The sequence below is a fragment of the Seriola dumerili genome, unplaced genomic scaffold (assembly GCF_002260705.1).
Source record: "Seriola dumerili isolate Sdu_G_001 unplaced genomic scaffold, Sdu_1.0 BDQW01001299.1, whole genome shotgun sequence".
Classification (NCBI taxonomy): domain Eukaryota; kingdom Metazoa; phylum Chordata; class Actinopteri; order Carangiformes; family Carangidae; genus Seriola; species Seriola dumerili.
Genome location: NW_019175554.1, coordinates 1,126,598 through 1,142,828, shown reverse-complemented (window position 1 = coordinate 1,142,828; position 16,231 = coordinate 1,126,598). Strand labels below are relative to the sequence as shown.

The following is a 16,231-nucleotide window of genomic DNA, read 5'->3' as shown; positions in this document are numbered from 1 at the left end:
TATTTAAATGACATAATAAAGTTTCTAAATAAAAAAAATCATTCCAATTTCAGTTTGGTCTCATAAAGTATTTAACAAAGTTAAAGCTCAAGCTGTAAGGATGATTTATTTTTTAGTTTGTATAAGATAAATAAGCAAAACTATCAGTTATGAAGAATAAAGCAGTATACCTCTAAAAAAAATCTACTCACAAAATCTCTGTAGAGTATTTGTCACTAATAGGATGATGATGGTGATAAGGTTTCTCATAAATCTGCTGACTGCAGAGTTTGTGGGTTATCAGCTTACAAAGCACAGTGCATAGTATACACACACACGCACACGTGTAGGTGTGTGTTGTCCACTGCTGATATTCACACCGTCATTAGACGGAGTTTCTTTGACTTTGAAATCTCGGAAAGCCAGATGCTTTTTTTCTTGAAAAAGATTATCGTGCAGCATGATGAGATTAATATTTGATCACATGGATTCACACATATAAACCTGATGATTCACCGGCTTCTCCTCTGGTTTCAGTGCAGAGGGTATGAAGAGGGAAGATAAGTGCATTCCAACAACAGAGTAAATGTAAAAGTAAATACTTCTTTATGGTATTATTTTTAATAAATAAAGTAATTAAATCAACAATTGAAAAATACATGAACGTTTTAATTGAAACAGCATTTCTTTGTGTCTACAAGCGACACTCATGGCCACCAACACACATATGTAAACTCTCTGTTAACCTACTGCAGGAAAATATCTGAAAACAATATTAAACTTAAGAGATACAGTAACATGTGGCCGAGTTACACACATTTACATTGCACATTATGAATTATTAAACGTTTACAGCATGAGATGCCACAGAAGTGCTCTCTCACAGTGAGATGACACCTCTCTTTCTTCTGCTGCGGACAAGTGTTGAGCAGGCACATAACTTTGACATTCAGTGGTAACTAGTGCAGGATTTCTCTTTAAATGTAAAGAATAATTTATCTATATTTGAGTATTTGCATTTGTTTTTGTGAGCTGCTGCCTAATATTGTATTTCTTTATCTACATTCCTTAGTTTTCTACTGATGTGTAATGTATCATGGTTTTTGACAAGAAATGGGAGATTTATTAGGATAATTATTGTAGTTTTTGGGTAACACAAGAATGTGTTATCACACCTAAATACACAGTAGTACAATGATCAGAATAAACTACACATACCATCCATTAAATACAGTAGGAAGAGGGTTTGCCCTTCAATCAGAAGCAGAATCTGCCATAAAAAAGCAGATTTAAAAGAGCTAAATGTCAGATGTAGTAATGTCAAATATAGGAAAGATGGAGGTCATTTCAATGATATAAAAGTGATTTCCTATTAAAACAAGAAAAAATGTACTCATACATTAGAAGAAGAAGATTTGAGGCCTCAGATTTGGTCCGTGTGATCGCTACAAGGAACAGGCAAACTTGAGGTTCGAAGTGCAGACATGAATTAGCGTCAACAGAAAAAAAACAACAGAAATAGTGAAGAGGGAAACTTTTTTCTTTGTTTCTCTTTTTGGTGCATGCACACCTTTAACAGCATCAGAGCTGGAAGGATATCCAGTCTTCTGTGCTTCTCCACTAAACTGTGAAGCAGGTGTGTTTTCCCATCAAGTCACAGATACTGACTTCAAGATTTGTTGACTGAAGAGTGAAAGGGTTCAGTAATATAACCCTGTATTACTATTTTAGTGTGTGTTATACAGTCTTTATACAGTAAATGGTATTTATAGTAACTAATGTATATGTAACACTGCTCCAGGTACATGCTTGGAGAAAATGTCCCTTATAACAATCTGATGGAGGCATTTGTCAATAATCTCAAGTGAAACTGTAGCTGAAGATGATGATTTCCTCCCCTCAAAGGAGTGGATTGAATTTGTTGAATAAAGAAGAAGAAAGAAGAGGAGAAACATTTGGTCCAACAGGCCACGTCGTGTTGTTGTGTGCGAGTTTCTGAATGGAAAAATAAGACTTAACTTCTGCTCCTTGCGACGTCGCTGCCGGCTGTGTAAGAGTCACTGTATGCGGGACCCTTTCGGCCCTGAAGTCAGTCTGGTCATGGGACTGTTTTGTGTTCGGCCCGGGGAACCCATCTGTGTGTGGTGACTCTCCACAGCACCGGAGCCAGCAGCAAACTGAGAGTGGTGACACTGAGAACCAGCAGGTAAACCTGAGCACAGAGAGGAACATAAAGAATAAATACAGAGGATACAATTATGTGTTAATACTGTTTAATAAATCAATCTGCTAAACATAACCACTGACAGCAACCCTGTACCCGCACAATAATCATGACATTTAAACAACAAACTTTATTTAACAGTGACCCCTCAATGAGCACATTAATAACAGAGGAAAAGTTTAATAGTTTAAAGGGTTAATTCACCCAAAATTGATATCGATAGCTGTGTAGCTAGATACCACTAGGTTTTGATTGTTTCATTAACTTTGTCAAAAGGGTTCCAAAGTTGCTCTGTGGCCCGGTGGTTCCTCTCAGAGTTTCTGGTCCGCAGGCGGCTTTTTCTCTTTGGAGGACCAAGAAATAGAATTTTTTACTTATAGAACTCAAAATGGATCAAACTCAAACTGAACCAGTTTTTGAAGCGGGATCACTGATGTAGACAAGAATGATCTGCTGGTTGTCATTTTATGGTACTTGTATTGCATCATTGTTTGTAAATTGTTTGTCTTGTATGTATTTTTTTATGTATTCTAAAGGCCCATATAGGGACGGGCGTTGTTCAGATTCAGAATACTTTATTAATCACAGAAGGGCAATTCATTTCTACAATCTAACTCATCCATACATTGTTTAGCGCAACAGAGACAGAGGATACAATTATTGGTTATTATTTATTTATTATTCAATTTCATTATTTGTAAATCAATTTGCTGAACACAATCACCAATACTTAGCTCTGTTTAGCGTAACCTATAAGTGTCATGGTATGCAGAATTGGTTCATGCTACTGTATATACTTGTATATACACAAACATTAAAATAATCCTTACCTTTGTAAATTGTACACTTGTACATTATTTTAAAAAATGATATTTTGGGGTTTTTGAAGCAATGAAAATGTAATCTTGGGCTCTCAGAACTTGAGATCACATTTCTTTGGCATTTTAAAGACTAATCAAGTATCTGATTAATCAAAGAAACAACTGACAGATGAATCAATAACGAAAATAATAGCTAGTTGCTGCCCTAATCTATTTATAGAGCAGCACTTTCCAAAACCCAGGGAACAAAGTGCCTCAGCAAATTAAAAAACCAAATGAAAAGACATTAACTAGACCAGAATAAAATGGAATGGGGCAAAATAAGTGTCACCACTTGTATCACAGCTCGTCACTGACCTCTCTGGAGATGATGCCAGCTCGACGTGCACGGCTGCCCAAGACGAAAGAGAATTCGCTGACCTGCGCAAGGCCAGCTGAGACGATCCACCGTATGTGTCGAGAGCCTGGAGGCAAGATCGCCGACAACACCAGTACAGCCATGACGAACTAGAAGGAAAGAGGAGGGAATGAGAGTGTTTCAGAGGTGACCTGGAGAAGGAAAAGAGCAAAAGCGAGAAAAGTGCGGTACCTTCATAATGACGAGCGTGAGTGTTAGCACCAGCAGGATGGTGAGTTCATACAGCACAAATGTCGGGAACACGTGAAGACCTGCAGCATCACAAAAACACACACAATGAGCCAGTAAAGCCTCAATGTAGATGATAAAAAAGCGTAACATGATAACAAAGTTGAGATGTGTCAGAAATGATCATGTTGGCTCTGACCAATAGAGGCAAAGAAGATGATGGCGAGAAAATCTCTGATTGGCTCAATGCACCCCATGACCTCTGCGGTGACCATGTGACCCTGTGTGGACAGCAAAGCTCCAGCCAGGAAACAGCCCAACTCCATAGATACATCCAGAAACTCAGTTACCTAGCGATCACGTCAAGAAGAGGAAAATCAACACAGACAGCTTCCTCATCAGTTAAAAAATGTGGGCTTTGGTGAAAAAACATCAGACATTTGTAAAAATGAATTCAAAACATCTAAAAAAAAAAAAAAAAAAAAAAAAAAAAAAAAAGAGCATACCGTCAGCATAAAAAAGACAAAAGCTGCCATCCCCAGAACCAGGATCTCCTTGTTGCCTTTGCTCTCAGCATGCAGCTTCTTGTAATAGGGGCCAATCAGGAATGATTTGAGTAACAAACAAAGCAGCAGCACAGCAGCCAGAGACGCCAGGACCTGGGCCAGGAGATACAGCACGCGCAGACTTCCAAACAGGAAGCTGTGGTGCACAGAGGGAACAACAGATTCACAAAGCTCTGTGTGTGTGTGTGTGTGTGTGTGTGTGTGTGTGTGTCTCTCGAGGGGAGAGGACACAAGCAAGAACAAAAAGGCTAACTGACCTGTCCAAGTCTCCACTCTGTGCCTGGATCAGAGTTGGCATGACAGCAATGAAGAGGCCGAGCTGAACATCTTGCATCACTAACATCCCAAGAAGAACACTGCTGTAGTCCAGGTCACCTGTGTCTCACACACACACACACACGCAGACACATACACACACAATCATGTGAAGCCACCATCTTGTTCTTCTTATGCCTCCACGCCAGCTCTATTTACTCCCATTGCTGCAGAGAAGCTGTAACTTAACCAATTTCCTGATCTCTGAAAAAAGCCTTTTATATGACATTTGCACTCCATCTTCAGTTTTTGGTCACCTAAGCTTTATTTACATCAGGCATCTACCGCTTGCCTCTGTACCGTTTATTCACTGGACCTGAACTGTTCAGATTTCAAAAATAAAAAACCACTTTAGATCAGTGGTGTGTGTTCATAACGTACACAGACAGACACACCAGCGTACCTTCCTTGTCCCCCCTGCTTCCTCCTGCAAGGAAGCGGGACACCAGTGGAGTGCTGGACAGGGAGAGACAAGTGGAGATGAAGACAGTCTGGGTTGGTCGGATACGCAAGACTTGTCCCCACAACAAACCGGCCCCAACCATCAGCAGACTCAAGTAGCAAGACCCTTGAACAGATGTCTTCCATACCTACACACACAAAAACATGCACATTAGAACTCTTTAAAGTGATAAGTAACTATAAGCAGCTACACTATACTTACTTAAAACTATGAAAAATCAAACGGAAGAAAAGGGTCACTGACAAGGTGCTTTTTCAGGTAACCTTTACTACTATACCCATATATACTAATTTCCAGAGAAAGTAACTTCACAAAACAATGACAAGACGTAATTTGTTTTCATTTTTGTGTCTCTTGAAACGGTTATCTCTTTGTGACTGTTTGATCGTCTTTCCAACAAGATATATTGATAGTTGACTCTGACCCAGGGTCCCTTAAACCATGGATCCTCTGGGCCAGAGCCCAGTACGCCCATTCAGCAATCCATCCATGCCATAACGTGAGTATTAAGATTATTCAACACAACATACTACCTTAAAATCTGACTCTGATTTTTTAAGAGTCTAAAAGCCTCAGTAACTCAATGCTTCTACACAAATCACTGTATCTCCTAGTTTGAGAACAGCTCTTCCAGATTTTGCAGCTCCTTACCGTTTTTATGTCACTAATCTTTAGTCTAAGTCAAGTCTGAGGACATTTCATTTGACTTGCAAGATGGAATGGACAATTATTGTACAATTTTAATCCTAAATTCAAATCCCTCTCGTTTACCTTTCGAAGGCGCTCAGGTGAGAACTCCAACCCCACCACGAAGAGAGTGAAGAACACACCCAACTCCCCGAGAGTCTCCACCTGGACCATAGACTGCGACACACAGAGAGAGACATTGATATGAACAACTATCACATACATAAATTAAAAATGGTGTCTTTTAAGTCTGATCTGACATGCAGACACTGCACACACACTGCACACACCTTGATGCTGTTGAGACCAGAGGGACCAAGCAGGACCCCACAGATGATGTATCCAAACATTGGAGGAAGACCGACTAGAGTGCAAATCCAGCCGCAAGGTAGGGACAACATCACCACCGACACCAGGTCCTGCACATACACATATCATTAAGTATTCAATCAAATGAATACAGAGATTCCACTTCTTATCTTGCCTGGATAAAATAGGAGTAACTGACCTTGATGAAGTGATGGTCTGCTCTCGGCATGGTGGAGTCTCGTGGTTTAGTCAGAACATACTGGTTGTTCTGCGAGTCAATGAGCATGCTCAGTCCCAGGTCATCCTCCACTTCCTTCTGCCTGGATTTGTTCTTCCTCTTCCCTCCGTTGTCCTCATCTTCCTCCACTCTCAACACTGCCTCTACATTCACTCCTTTCATCTACACAACAAACCAGAGTACGGAAGGAGGCAACTTGATGCTTTTTTGATCTAATATGTATTCCTGCAATCTTGAAATTTTATCCAGTTGGACTTGGAAATACATTGCTTTTGATGTGTGATGCATTAAGGGTGAGCTTCTAAAAATACATGCAGGGGACCAATTCTAAATTACTCAAACTTTTGTGCTGGTTCAAGCATCTGCACTATTAAATTTCCAAATGTAAAATAATCTTATTTAAAGATTATGCAAATGTCTTTGTTTGCTGACCTGTTTGTTGTTGTCAAAGGCGTGCTCCTCAATCTCCTCCTCTAACCGGTCTGCTGCCTTTCTGACATCCTCCAGGATTTCATCCAGCATGGACAGAGTCTTGTTCTGGGCTAAAGCGCTCTTCACAGCTTCCTGCTGGTGCTTCTCGGCAGCCACCAGCTCCACATACTCTTGCTCCTCCTGAAGCGTGAGAACAATGCCCAACAGAAAAGATTTCATTAGCAAGTATGTATACATACATGTTAACAGAGATGTATGTAACGGCATACACACTTGAAATCAGCATCATAATATCTGTCTGATACTGTCCCAGATCACATTATGACAATATTTTATAATAATTAATAATAATAATAATAATAATAATATTTTCTAAAGATTTGCTGCCTCTATGTGTTTTATATTGTTTTAATACTTTTGAGTTTTTTCAACTGCATGTTACTCATCAGAAACTATCAGAAACACCAACAGCATGAATCAGTCCCTCTCCCACTCTGATGTAGTATCTACTGCTGACCACAATGCCTTCACCTTTATGGCTGCCTCCCTGAGGGCCTCCAGTCTCTGTCTGCTGCTCTCCTTCATGTTGACCACGTCCCTGTAGTCTCCCTGCAGCGCCCTCTGCAGGCTGTGCACCGCCTGGAACACCAGGTGTTCACTCTCATTCAGCTCCTTCTGGAAAACCTCCAGGGTGTGAACCTGAATGCAGATAGAGACACCTGTCAGTCATCAAGCTGTAAAGTATCTAACTGAAACCCCCGTACATGCTCTTTACTTAGAAATACTTGATGAGAGCACTTAACATGTCTATAAATAATAAATAGGACAATATTGATCCAGATAACACAAGTTAAAACAGGAAGAAAAATCATGACTCTGAGATAAATATTCCATTCGATCTTGCTTGAAAGGTTTTATATTGATTTTTTATTGGTTTTTTTTATATTGATATGAAATGATTTAACCTGCCTAGTGTCTGGCCATTACATAATCTAGGTGAAACAATTAGTCAATTAATTGATTACTCAACTGAAAGAAAATGAATCAGCAACAATTTTGAACATTAATTTATCATTTAAGTCACTAATCAAGCAAAAGTGCCAAATACTATCTTGTTCCAGCTTCTCATTTGTGAGAATTTGCTGCTTTTTTTCTGTATTGTATTTAGAAATTTAAAATCTTTTGTTTTTGAGCTGCTGGTCATACACAACAAACAACCGGAAAACATCAAAAGAGAGGCTCTGGGAAACTGTGACAGGCATTTTACACTATTTTCTGACATTTTGCATGATGAAAATAATCATTAGTGTAGCTCTAATCTAACCAGGTCATCTCCTCTGTATATGCGAAAACTGAACCATAAGTATGAAATATGAACTTTTATTGTAGTTGAGTTTTTGTGCGGACAGAAAATGTGTCAGCACACAGTCAGAGACACCACCCTGAAGAGCTGCAGAACTTGTGTCACAAACTATGTCCAGTACCAGGCTGATGGGATATAAAAAATTTTACAGTCACTAACACAACACTAAGTTCTGCCCCAAACAAAGGGCCATCGCTCCATCTGGTGTTTATTCTCAGTCTGGTACCTGGAAGTGCCTTTCAGGTTCTGAAAGGGCCCGGTCTCTTCCAACAGCATCTGCGGCAGCGGCCAGCTTCTTGACAACCACATTCTTCTGACGCAAGAGACCCACCAGCCGCTTGCAGTTGCTGGCCACCCAGCTGTGCCCCTGTGTGGCCCCCTTGCTCCGATAAAGTTTGATGGCATGCTGGGCCACCTGGTCCTTCTGCAGCGCAGCAAGTGCCCCAGCCAGGCCAAGGCACAGCAGCCAACATACAACCTGCATCCAAACCTCTACTTCTGTCTTCACCAGCGTTTGGAGAAAAAAACCTGGGAATGGGAAAAGAAAGAACAAGAGCAAAAGAGAAGCTGTTGTTGCTGTTGTCCAAAAACAATCAAAAACACATCAGTGAGCTACACTCTTGCACTGTGTGAGTTGATACAAGGTAAAAATAGTCACCAACAAATACCCTGTTTACTCCTCTTTGAGTCATGTTTGTGAAAACTACAGCTCCCAGCTGTTTTGGAAAAGTATTTAGCTTTTAAAAAACATATTCATATATTTGTAAAATTTAGTTCTTGAGTATGAATGAATAGGCATGGGATGATGTGATTTTTCTTTTTGTGTGCCATCTCAAGAGAGGGTTTAATCTTAAGGCAGGGTGTGGTTACAGTTGAACAGCTTAAACAACAGCTGTGTTTACACACCTGTGGTCTGTCCTTCTGGCTGCTGTGAGTGGCTAAAAGCACTTGTAGAGCTGTGTTATATGCACGTGGTTTGACTGAGCATGTCACATGTATAGATTCCTGTAGTGCTTACTATTCTGCCTACACCTAATGTAACACAGCATTTCTATCTACACTAAGTCTCAGAACAGTTTCAATTAAAGAAACTGCTGCACTGTCAACAGTGTGCATCATGTGCTTGCTTTACACATTAATTTTACTGCAGGAAGCAAAACGACTGAATGCATTCAACTTACAGCCAAGCTGGTCCGCACCTTTGTGAGCATGAGGCAAACCGAGCGACGTTAACTTTGCAAACTCCTCCTCTGTCCTCCTTCCTACAACTGGACTGCAGCCACTCCGCTACTGTTGCTAGAAATCAATAGCACCACTGTTCGGTGCTTGGCTGCTGAAAAGAACAAGCATACACAGAAATGACCTCAGTTCCTTCAATTTTAAAAAGGTATTAAACATATTTCAACCTTTTAGATTAGAAGGCAGGCACAATTAAACTGAATAACAAAAACTCTATGTTTAATTTAAACAACTCTCCTTAAATTTTCTTTTATTTCTTGTCACCTTTAACAGGCCGCTCTGTGGCCGTAGGACTGCAATCATTAATCAATTAATTGATCATAGAAAATTAACAGAAACAATTTGGATAATTGATTAACTGTTCAATCCGTTTTTCGCCTACTGACAAAACAAGACATTTAATGACGTAAGATTGGGCTCATTGATATTGTAATGGGCCTTTATCACTGTTTACTAATGTTTTATGGACTTGATTAATCAAAGAAAATTAGAGCTGCAATAATTGGTTGATTAATCAATAAGTCGATCAAGAGAAAACTACTATTACTATTAGAAAAATACTATACAACTATTTTGATAATGAAATAAGCATTTTAGTAATTTTTTTCATGCAGAAATGTCAAACACTTGCTGTTTCTACCTTCTGAATTAAGTGTTGGTTGTAGCACTTGTAAAAAAGCATTTCTCTCTGAAATGTAGTGGTGTAGAAGTACAAAGTGCCATTAATGACAATAATCAGATAAAGTACAAACTGTTATTAAGTACAGTACTTTAAATTTACTCTCCAGCACTGCTCTGCTCTAAGGTTTTGACTGGTTGTCATGTTTGATCACCTAAAGCCTAAAGGTTGCATGGTCATAAGCACAAAACGCAACATGTAAATGCAGCGTAAACAGGAAAAAACCTACAATAAAAATCAAAGAAATCATGACAGCCAAGAGTAACATCACCCAAAGCTGAACACACACCCCAGACAAACCCGGAAATAATTCACTTGTTCAGTATCCCAAAGTCATATTGCTCAATTCTTTTCACTGATCATATCAATGCAAACAGATAAAAGATAATAAATAGAGGAAAAAGGCTGGGACTACCTGCGAAATATGTGAACTGTCCTGGCTCTTTACTCCACTCCACGACTGAAGAAGAGGCAGAAGAAGACGGGAACAATCATGTTGTTGTGCCGCAGCAGCACCACCACCACCACCGACACCCCTCCTCCCCTGCCACATAGCTGAAGTCGATGCAGGCGTTTACCGGTTCACTTGGCGACTAACTTCGTGTTTACTCCGACCTCCGGCCGTCGTTAACATTATCCGTGCTAGCAGAGGGGAGGCTAACGTTACTACGCCCAGGTAAGCACGACTGGTGTCGATGAAATTTCCTTTTGGAGTTCAGTTTCAGTGTGTGTATATGTGTGTATAAAGTTCAATCTGCTTTCTTGCCTGGAGCTTAAAGTAAAGCAAAGTTAGTCCTCAAATTCCTCCGAGCTGTCACACACACACACATACACACAAACACACAGTGCTAAAATAACACAACGATACAGCTAACACAACTTCGCTAACGTTAGCAAAGAAACACTCCGTTTACGTTCACAGTTTCTCGTGGAGACTTGTCATAATGAAACATTAACACAAACCGCAGCTAAAACTGAACAACTGTTGCTTTGTTTTTTCGGACCATAATCGCGTCGATGTAATTTAGATCCATCTTCAGATTACTTCCTAAACATGTTTATCAGATTTGATATGGGAGTTGTAGTTTTCAGATGTTCTGTTTTTCCGCTCGACTGTGCCAAGTGCATTTAAATTTTGACAGCTGTTCTCAGGTTAATTTTACTTTTACACATCAAAGAAGTTGTTTAACACTATAAAGATTGTTTTAAATGACAACAATGCAATTTAAACTTGTTCAACACTGAGTTTTCTTGCAGTAAACCTTTAGTTATGGTGTGTTGATGCGAAGTAAGTTATACTAGACCTTTTTTAACGTAGGTGTGTCTCAGTGGAGGTATGTTAATGATAATAAAGTACGTATTTTTGCCGAAACGGTTGTCTCCTAATGCAGATAGCTATTACGCTAAGTATATCCTTGACTTAGGGCCTGTGAGAGTGCAGAGCCACAGAACTACAATTCCCATGAACACAGCGCCCTTACAGTAGCGCATTCTTTTCGCGCGTGCGCACCACGGGAAATTGGATATCAAGTTGGGCAAAACAGCGGGTGATAAAATGGTAGGTAAGATTAAAAATGAGAAACCGGGACAGTTCTTTAGCCCCGTTAAACAAGTCTGAAAACCGGTAACGGCTGTCATTTAACGTTATGGCGACACACCGACATCGGGGATCGGAGTGTCCTCAGCCAAGTGTCGCATTGTCAGGGTGATGTGTGTCGGGACTGTGAGGGAGATGGAAGGTCAGTTGTTGGTATTTTGAGAGACCCGGACACTTGCAGCACGTACCTTTCCCTTTTTGGTAGCTCGCCTATGCTGTTGCCCCGGGTCAGGAGAGAGCCTGCAGGATCAAACGCCCCCCCCTCCCTTCTCAGGAAAACTGGGTCGCCAAACACTGGCCTGTCACCGTTATTGCTGTTTGATCATCGGGTGGGTCAGGTTCGCAGCTCTGCAAAGACGTGCTATCTTCTCGATGACCGTCAGATTAAATTAACACGTCGCGGTATTTTTGTGAACTAACGGAACCTTGTGGCAGTGACAGTGTTTTCGTTTCTCTTTATTCACTTGTACTAATGTATATGCTGTTGCACGCAAGGTATGAGTCTTACTTTTTTAATTCACCGTCATGGCACGTGTTATTTAGGCATAATCCACATGCATTTTTGTATACAGATTAATTAGAGGAGCTAGTTTGCAACCAGGAGACTGCAATGGAAACTGAAGCCTTGCACTCTTATTCAAATGTTCAAAAAGTTTGTGTCAATGTTGATGTGCAGCCTCAGCTCCACATGCATGTCTCTGGTTCCCATTTACCCAAGGCTGGATCACTTGTCCTAGGGCCCCAGAACCTGATGGGGTCTTGCCCCATAGTTGTCTGTAATGAGCAATTTAATTTATGGTGAGATGATTATTTGCCAATTTGTTTCATAACATGTACCACTAAAGAACAATAAAAAGTAAAAAAAAAAAACAAAGAAGGATTCAGCAGTTTTACATTTTCTTGAGGCCATGTGTTTTAAAGGGGGGCTGTGTCAAAATCCATCTTTCATACTTTTAATATGGCAGTTTATACTGTGCTTACATGATGCAAACCCAGTGCAGGTAATACAGTGTAGAAATCTTGTGTGGGCCTGTGTCTGTGTGTGTATTTGTGTGGAGGCTTAATAGGGGCCCACAGCTTGTTTTTGCCCTAACAGGTTACTCCAGCCCTGTATTTACCTGTGTGTGTGTTCTTGCTCCACAGCACAAGTTGAAGTCATCGCAGAAGGACAAGGTTCGGCAGTTCATGTCCTTCACGCAGGCCGGGGAGAGGACAGCCGTGTACTGCCTGACGCAGAATGACTGGAAACTAGAAGTCGCAACAGACAACTACTTCCAAAACCCAGACCTCTACTACAAAGAATCCATGAAAACCTCAGTGGATCGCAAGAAGCTGGAGCAGCTCTACAACAGATACAAAGGTAAGTGTTTCAAAACTAATGTTAACATCAGCACAGTCTACTTTGTCGTGTCTGTTACACTTGTCCATTGTTTTGCTCACTCTTCTTTGCAGACCCCCAGGATGAGAATAAGATAGGCATTGATGGGATCCAGCAATTCTGTGATGACCTGACCCTGGACCCAGCTAGCATGAGCATACTTGTGGTGGCGTGGAAGTTCAGGGCGGCCACACAGTGCGAGTTCAGCAGAAAGGAGTTCCTGGATGGCATGTCTGAACTAGGGTGAGCAACAGTAGTTAAAAAACAGACATTATTGACATTTATTAAGGTGTGTACACAAAATAGTAAGAAGCTGTAAATGTTTTGTGTATAACTATTTGCTTGTTTCTATTAGGAAAATATATTGAATCTCAAATTGCATTTTCTGTTAAATGAATCCTACAAAATGTGAAATGTGTGACATACAAATGTACTTGGTTAGAAACCTCAGATTCTCAGGGTCATTTTCTAAGAGCAGTTCACTACTACTCACAATAACAGGATTATGGCAGTCTGATGTGTTGTCTGTTTGTCCTCAATGTCTCCTCCAGCTGTGACAGTCCTGAAAAACTCAAGGCAATCCTTCCCAGACTAGAGCAGGAGCTGAAAGACACAGGGAAGTTCAAAGACTTCTACCAGTTTACCTTCAATTTTGCCAAGAACCCTGGCCAGAAAGGTTTAGGTAAGCCGAAGAACTGAGCATGTGGGACGGACTTCTGGTTTTTACAGATGTTCAGCAAAAAAAAAATCTGCCGTTTTCAATGGTTAACTTGTATTTTAATCAAACATATAAAATATCCCATCTTAAAGTTTCTTTACTTTATACCCTTAGACCTAGAGATGGCTGTGGCTTACTGGAATCTAGTTCTCACAGGGCGCTTCAAGTTCTTGGATCTCTGGAACAGGTTCCTGCTGGTAAGTGTGGGAATATTTGTTAGATCTGCAATGAGGTTTTGTTTTCTCGTTATCTCCGTGACATTTTAAGTATCTTTCGTCCACCTCATCCTTGTCCACAATCAATTTACATAAACCTCATCCCCAAAAATTACCACAGAGTTCAAGCAACACCTCTCTGACAGTGTCAACAAGAACCATAATAACTTTCATAAAGGTAGTATGTATTATAATGCCATACTTTTCCTGTCACTGTGTCGCATTCAGGAGCATCACAAGCGGTCAATTCCCAAGGACACATGGAACCTCCTCTTGGACTTTGGCAACATGATTGCAGACGACATGTCCAACTATGACGAGGAAGGTGAGCTTATGAAAGACCTCAGGATGAAGACAGTCTATGATGAAAGCGCATCAGTGGTCACATTAAAATGCAATCTGATAATTCAGATAATCCTGATTATGTCAGACAATAGCAAACGTTATGTTAATACCTGACACTGATTCACTCAATCAAAGTGACCTGACATGAAGGTGATCTCTAATATGTTAAACTGATATCAGCTTCGCTTGTTCTCTCATTTGGATTTGGTTGTGTCACATATTATTGTGGACATTGTAGAGTAAGTAAATGTAATCAAAGTAAATGATCTGCAGTGAAATGCTTTACTTAAACTGTCATGGTGGAACAGTAACTTATGTCTGTGTTCACATAAACAAGTACATAATTTTCACTGGAGATGTTTGGGACATTGCAACACACAAGCTTCCCATACCTTCATGGTGGAGGTTGTTGGTGCTGCAGATGCTAGCTGTTTTTAATTTGCAGATAATTCAACTAAAAAGATCCTGGAACTGATCATCAGTCAAAGGTAATGCAGTAGAAGACAGTGTTCTAAGTTGTTGTAAAGAAAGAAATAAAACGTAGTTTACTGACTTAAAAGGTTCATCATTGACACATGAAATGGTAGTTTGATTTTTTTTTGTAAAGTTTTTGTATTCATCATCTCAATATAAAAAAGTATAAGGCCTCTACCAGGTAAATTATTGGTGATTATTTATGTGGCTTTTTTTGTACTATGACATTATTTTTAATCTTGGAAAGCATTAAAACCAGTTTAATCATAATTTATTTGCTAGATGAGATCAGTTTATATAAATGAAGAAAATAACATTTATACCTACTTGTACATACTTTTTGTTCGCTTGTTGTGATCTCTTCAGAAACCAAACCAACACCCTTGTACAAAAACAGTATTGCTGAAAGCACACCTTCGTTCTTTTTTGTTGTTTTCGTATGCTATATTCCGATGAAGAACCACAGTAGAATAGAATCGACCTCAGGGCAGCAGGGGTCGTCTGTGAATGATTTGGGATGTGGACACTGCTTTGATGAATTAAGTCACCGTATTAGATCACATCTAGATATAACTAATATCCTGTTTTTTCCTCTCCTCAGGGGCATGGCCTGTCCTCATAGATGACTTTGTGGAGTTTGCCCGGCCGATTGTGACGGGGAGTAAACGCAACATGACATAGTGTTTGTCCCAGCTTCATGCAGCGGATGGAGTTTGTTTCTCTTCCAATTTTCTTTCTTTTTTTTTTTTTTTTTTGAATGAGAATTTTTATACAAATGAGCCAAAAAGAGACTACTTCTCAATAAGCCTGTCTGCAGCTTGTTGTTAAGATTCTTCTTCCAACTGCATAAGATGCCTTGGTTGGGCAGTGACCTGGAAAACCAGCTCAAAGAGGAAAGCAGGAGGGAAATCAACAGGAGAGAGATGATGATGATTTTTGTTGTTTTTTTTTTTGCTGGCAAAGACAGACTTTGTAATTGCAATATGAAAAATAATGGGTACCCTAAAACTCATGGGCAAATCACCAATGGGTGTGGCTTTGAACTGCTGCTGTGGACTTGGCTCACTAACCTGCACTCTTGGCACAATGAGGAGTGACAGTAAGAGTGAGCTTTCAGCACATGCAGAGGATTAAGTTATAGATGCAGTAGGATGTGGCCTCTTTGTCAATTGTGAATGGAACCGTGGGTTGAAATCTGCATGTTTTTTGTCAGCTGGGTGTGAAGCAGTGCCATGGATTCTGAGGAGGAAAAAAAAGTAATCTACATTATTTTCACCTAGATTGCGAATGTGTAGCTCTCTAACAATCATTGAGAGTGGAGAAAATGCGTGCTTGCTTGTTATTGTATGTTTGTATGAGAGTGAGTGTGCGTGTGTTTTGGTGGGGGTGGGGGTGGGGGGGTTAAACATATTGCCTCTTTTACAATACAATGCTAAATATTTTCATTTGGTTTTATTTTATTAATATAAGAAGTGAAGCGACAGTGAAAAGGTTCGGATCCACACTTTGTATTCAGACAGAGTTGGACAGAGCAGCATGCTTTTTGAGCTCAGCACCAGCAAAATCGCTACCGTTACAGTTGTAAAATACTGTACTCATAGAA

At 40.1% G+C, this 16,231-nt stretch overlaps 2 protein-coding genes across 6 annotated transcripts; one reads left to right on the top strand and one right to left on the bottom strand.

The window, feature by feature from the left end:
* Positions 1-627: 627 nt before the first annotated feature.
* On the bottom strand, positions 628-10,938 carry tmco3 (transmembrane and coiled-coil domains 3). 3 transcript variants are annotated; one of them, XM_022767904.1, is made up of 15 exons: positions 10,317-10,938; positions 9,165-9,316; positions 8,210-8,511; positions 7,152-7,319; positions 6,621-6,800; positions 6,150-6,350; positions 5,932-6,060; positions 5,726-5,818; positions 4,895-5,081; positions 4,434-4,551; positions 4,117-4,312; positions 3,810-3,960; positions 3,614-3,693; positions 3,382-3,531; positions 628-2,191 (listed from the first exon to the last, which is right to left on the bottom strand). In XM_022767904.1, the coding sequence occupies exons 3-15, from the start codon at positions 8,465-8,467 to the stop codon at positions 2,078-2,080; spliced, it is 2,025 nt and encodes a 674-aa protein (XP_022623625.1). In that variant the 5' UTR covers positions 8,468-8,511; positions 9,165-9,316; positions 10,317-10,938; the 3' UTR covers positions 628-2,077. The 3 variants fall into 3 exon arrangements, with proteins under 3 accessions (XP_022623625.1, XP_022623626.1, XP_022623627.1); XM_022767905.1 differs by having other exon boundaries at positions 9,183-9,316; XM_022767906.1 differs by having other exon boundaries at positions 9,165-9,313.
* On the top strand, positions 10,494-16,009 carry dcun1d2 (defective in cullin neddylation 1 domain containing 2). 3 transcript variants are annotated; one of them, XM_022767908.1, is made up of 8 exons: positions 11,407-11,459; positions 12,642-12,858; positions 12,951-13,119; positions 13,428-13,558; positions 13,709-13,791; positions 14,038-14,134; positions 14,600-14,642; positions 15,230-15,334. In XM_022767908.1, the coding sequence occupies exons 1-8, from the start codon at positions 11,457-11,459 to the stop codon at positions 15,252-15,254; spliced, it is 768 nt and encodes a 255-aa protein (XP_022623629.1). In that variant the 5' UTR covers positions 11,407-11,456; the 3' UTR covers positions 15,255-15,334. The 3 variants fall into 3 exon arrangements, with proteins under 3 accessions (XP_022623630.1, XP_022623629.1, XP_022623628.1); XM_022767909.1 differs by lacking the exons at positions 11,407-11,459; positions 14,600-14,642 and adding an exon at positions 10,494-10,577 and having other exon boundaries at positions 15,230-16,009; XM_022767907.1 differs by lacking the exon at positions 14,600-14,642 and having other exon boundaries at positions 15,230-16,009.
* The last annotated feature ends 222 nt before the right edge of the window (positions 16,010-16,231 follow it).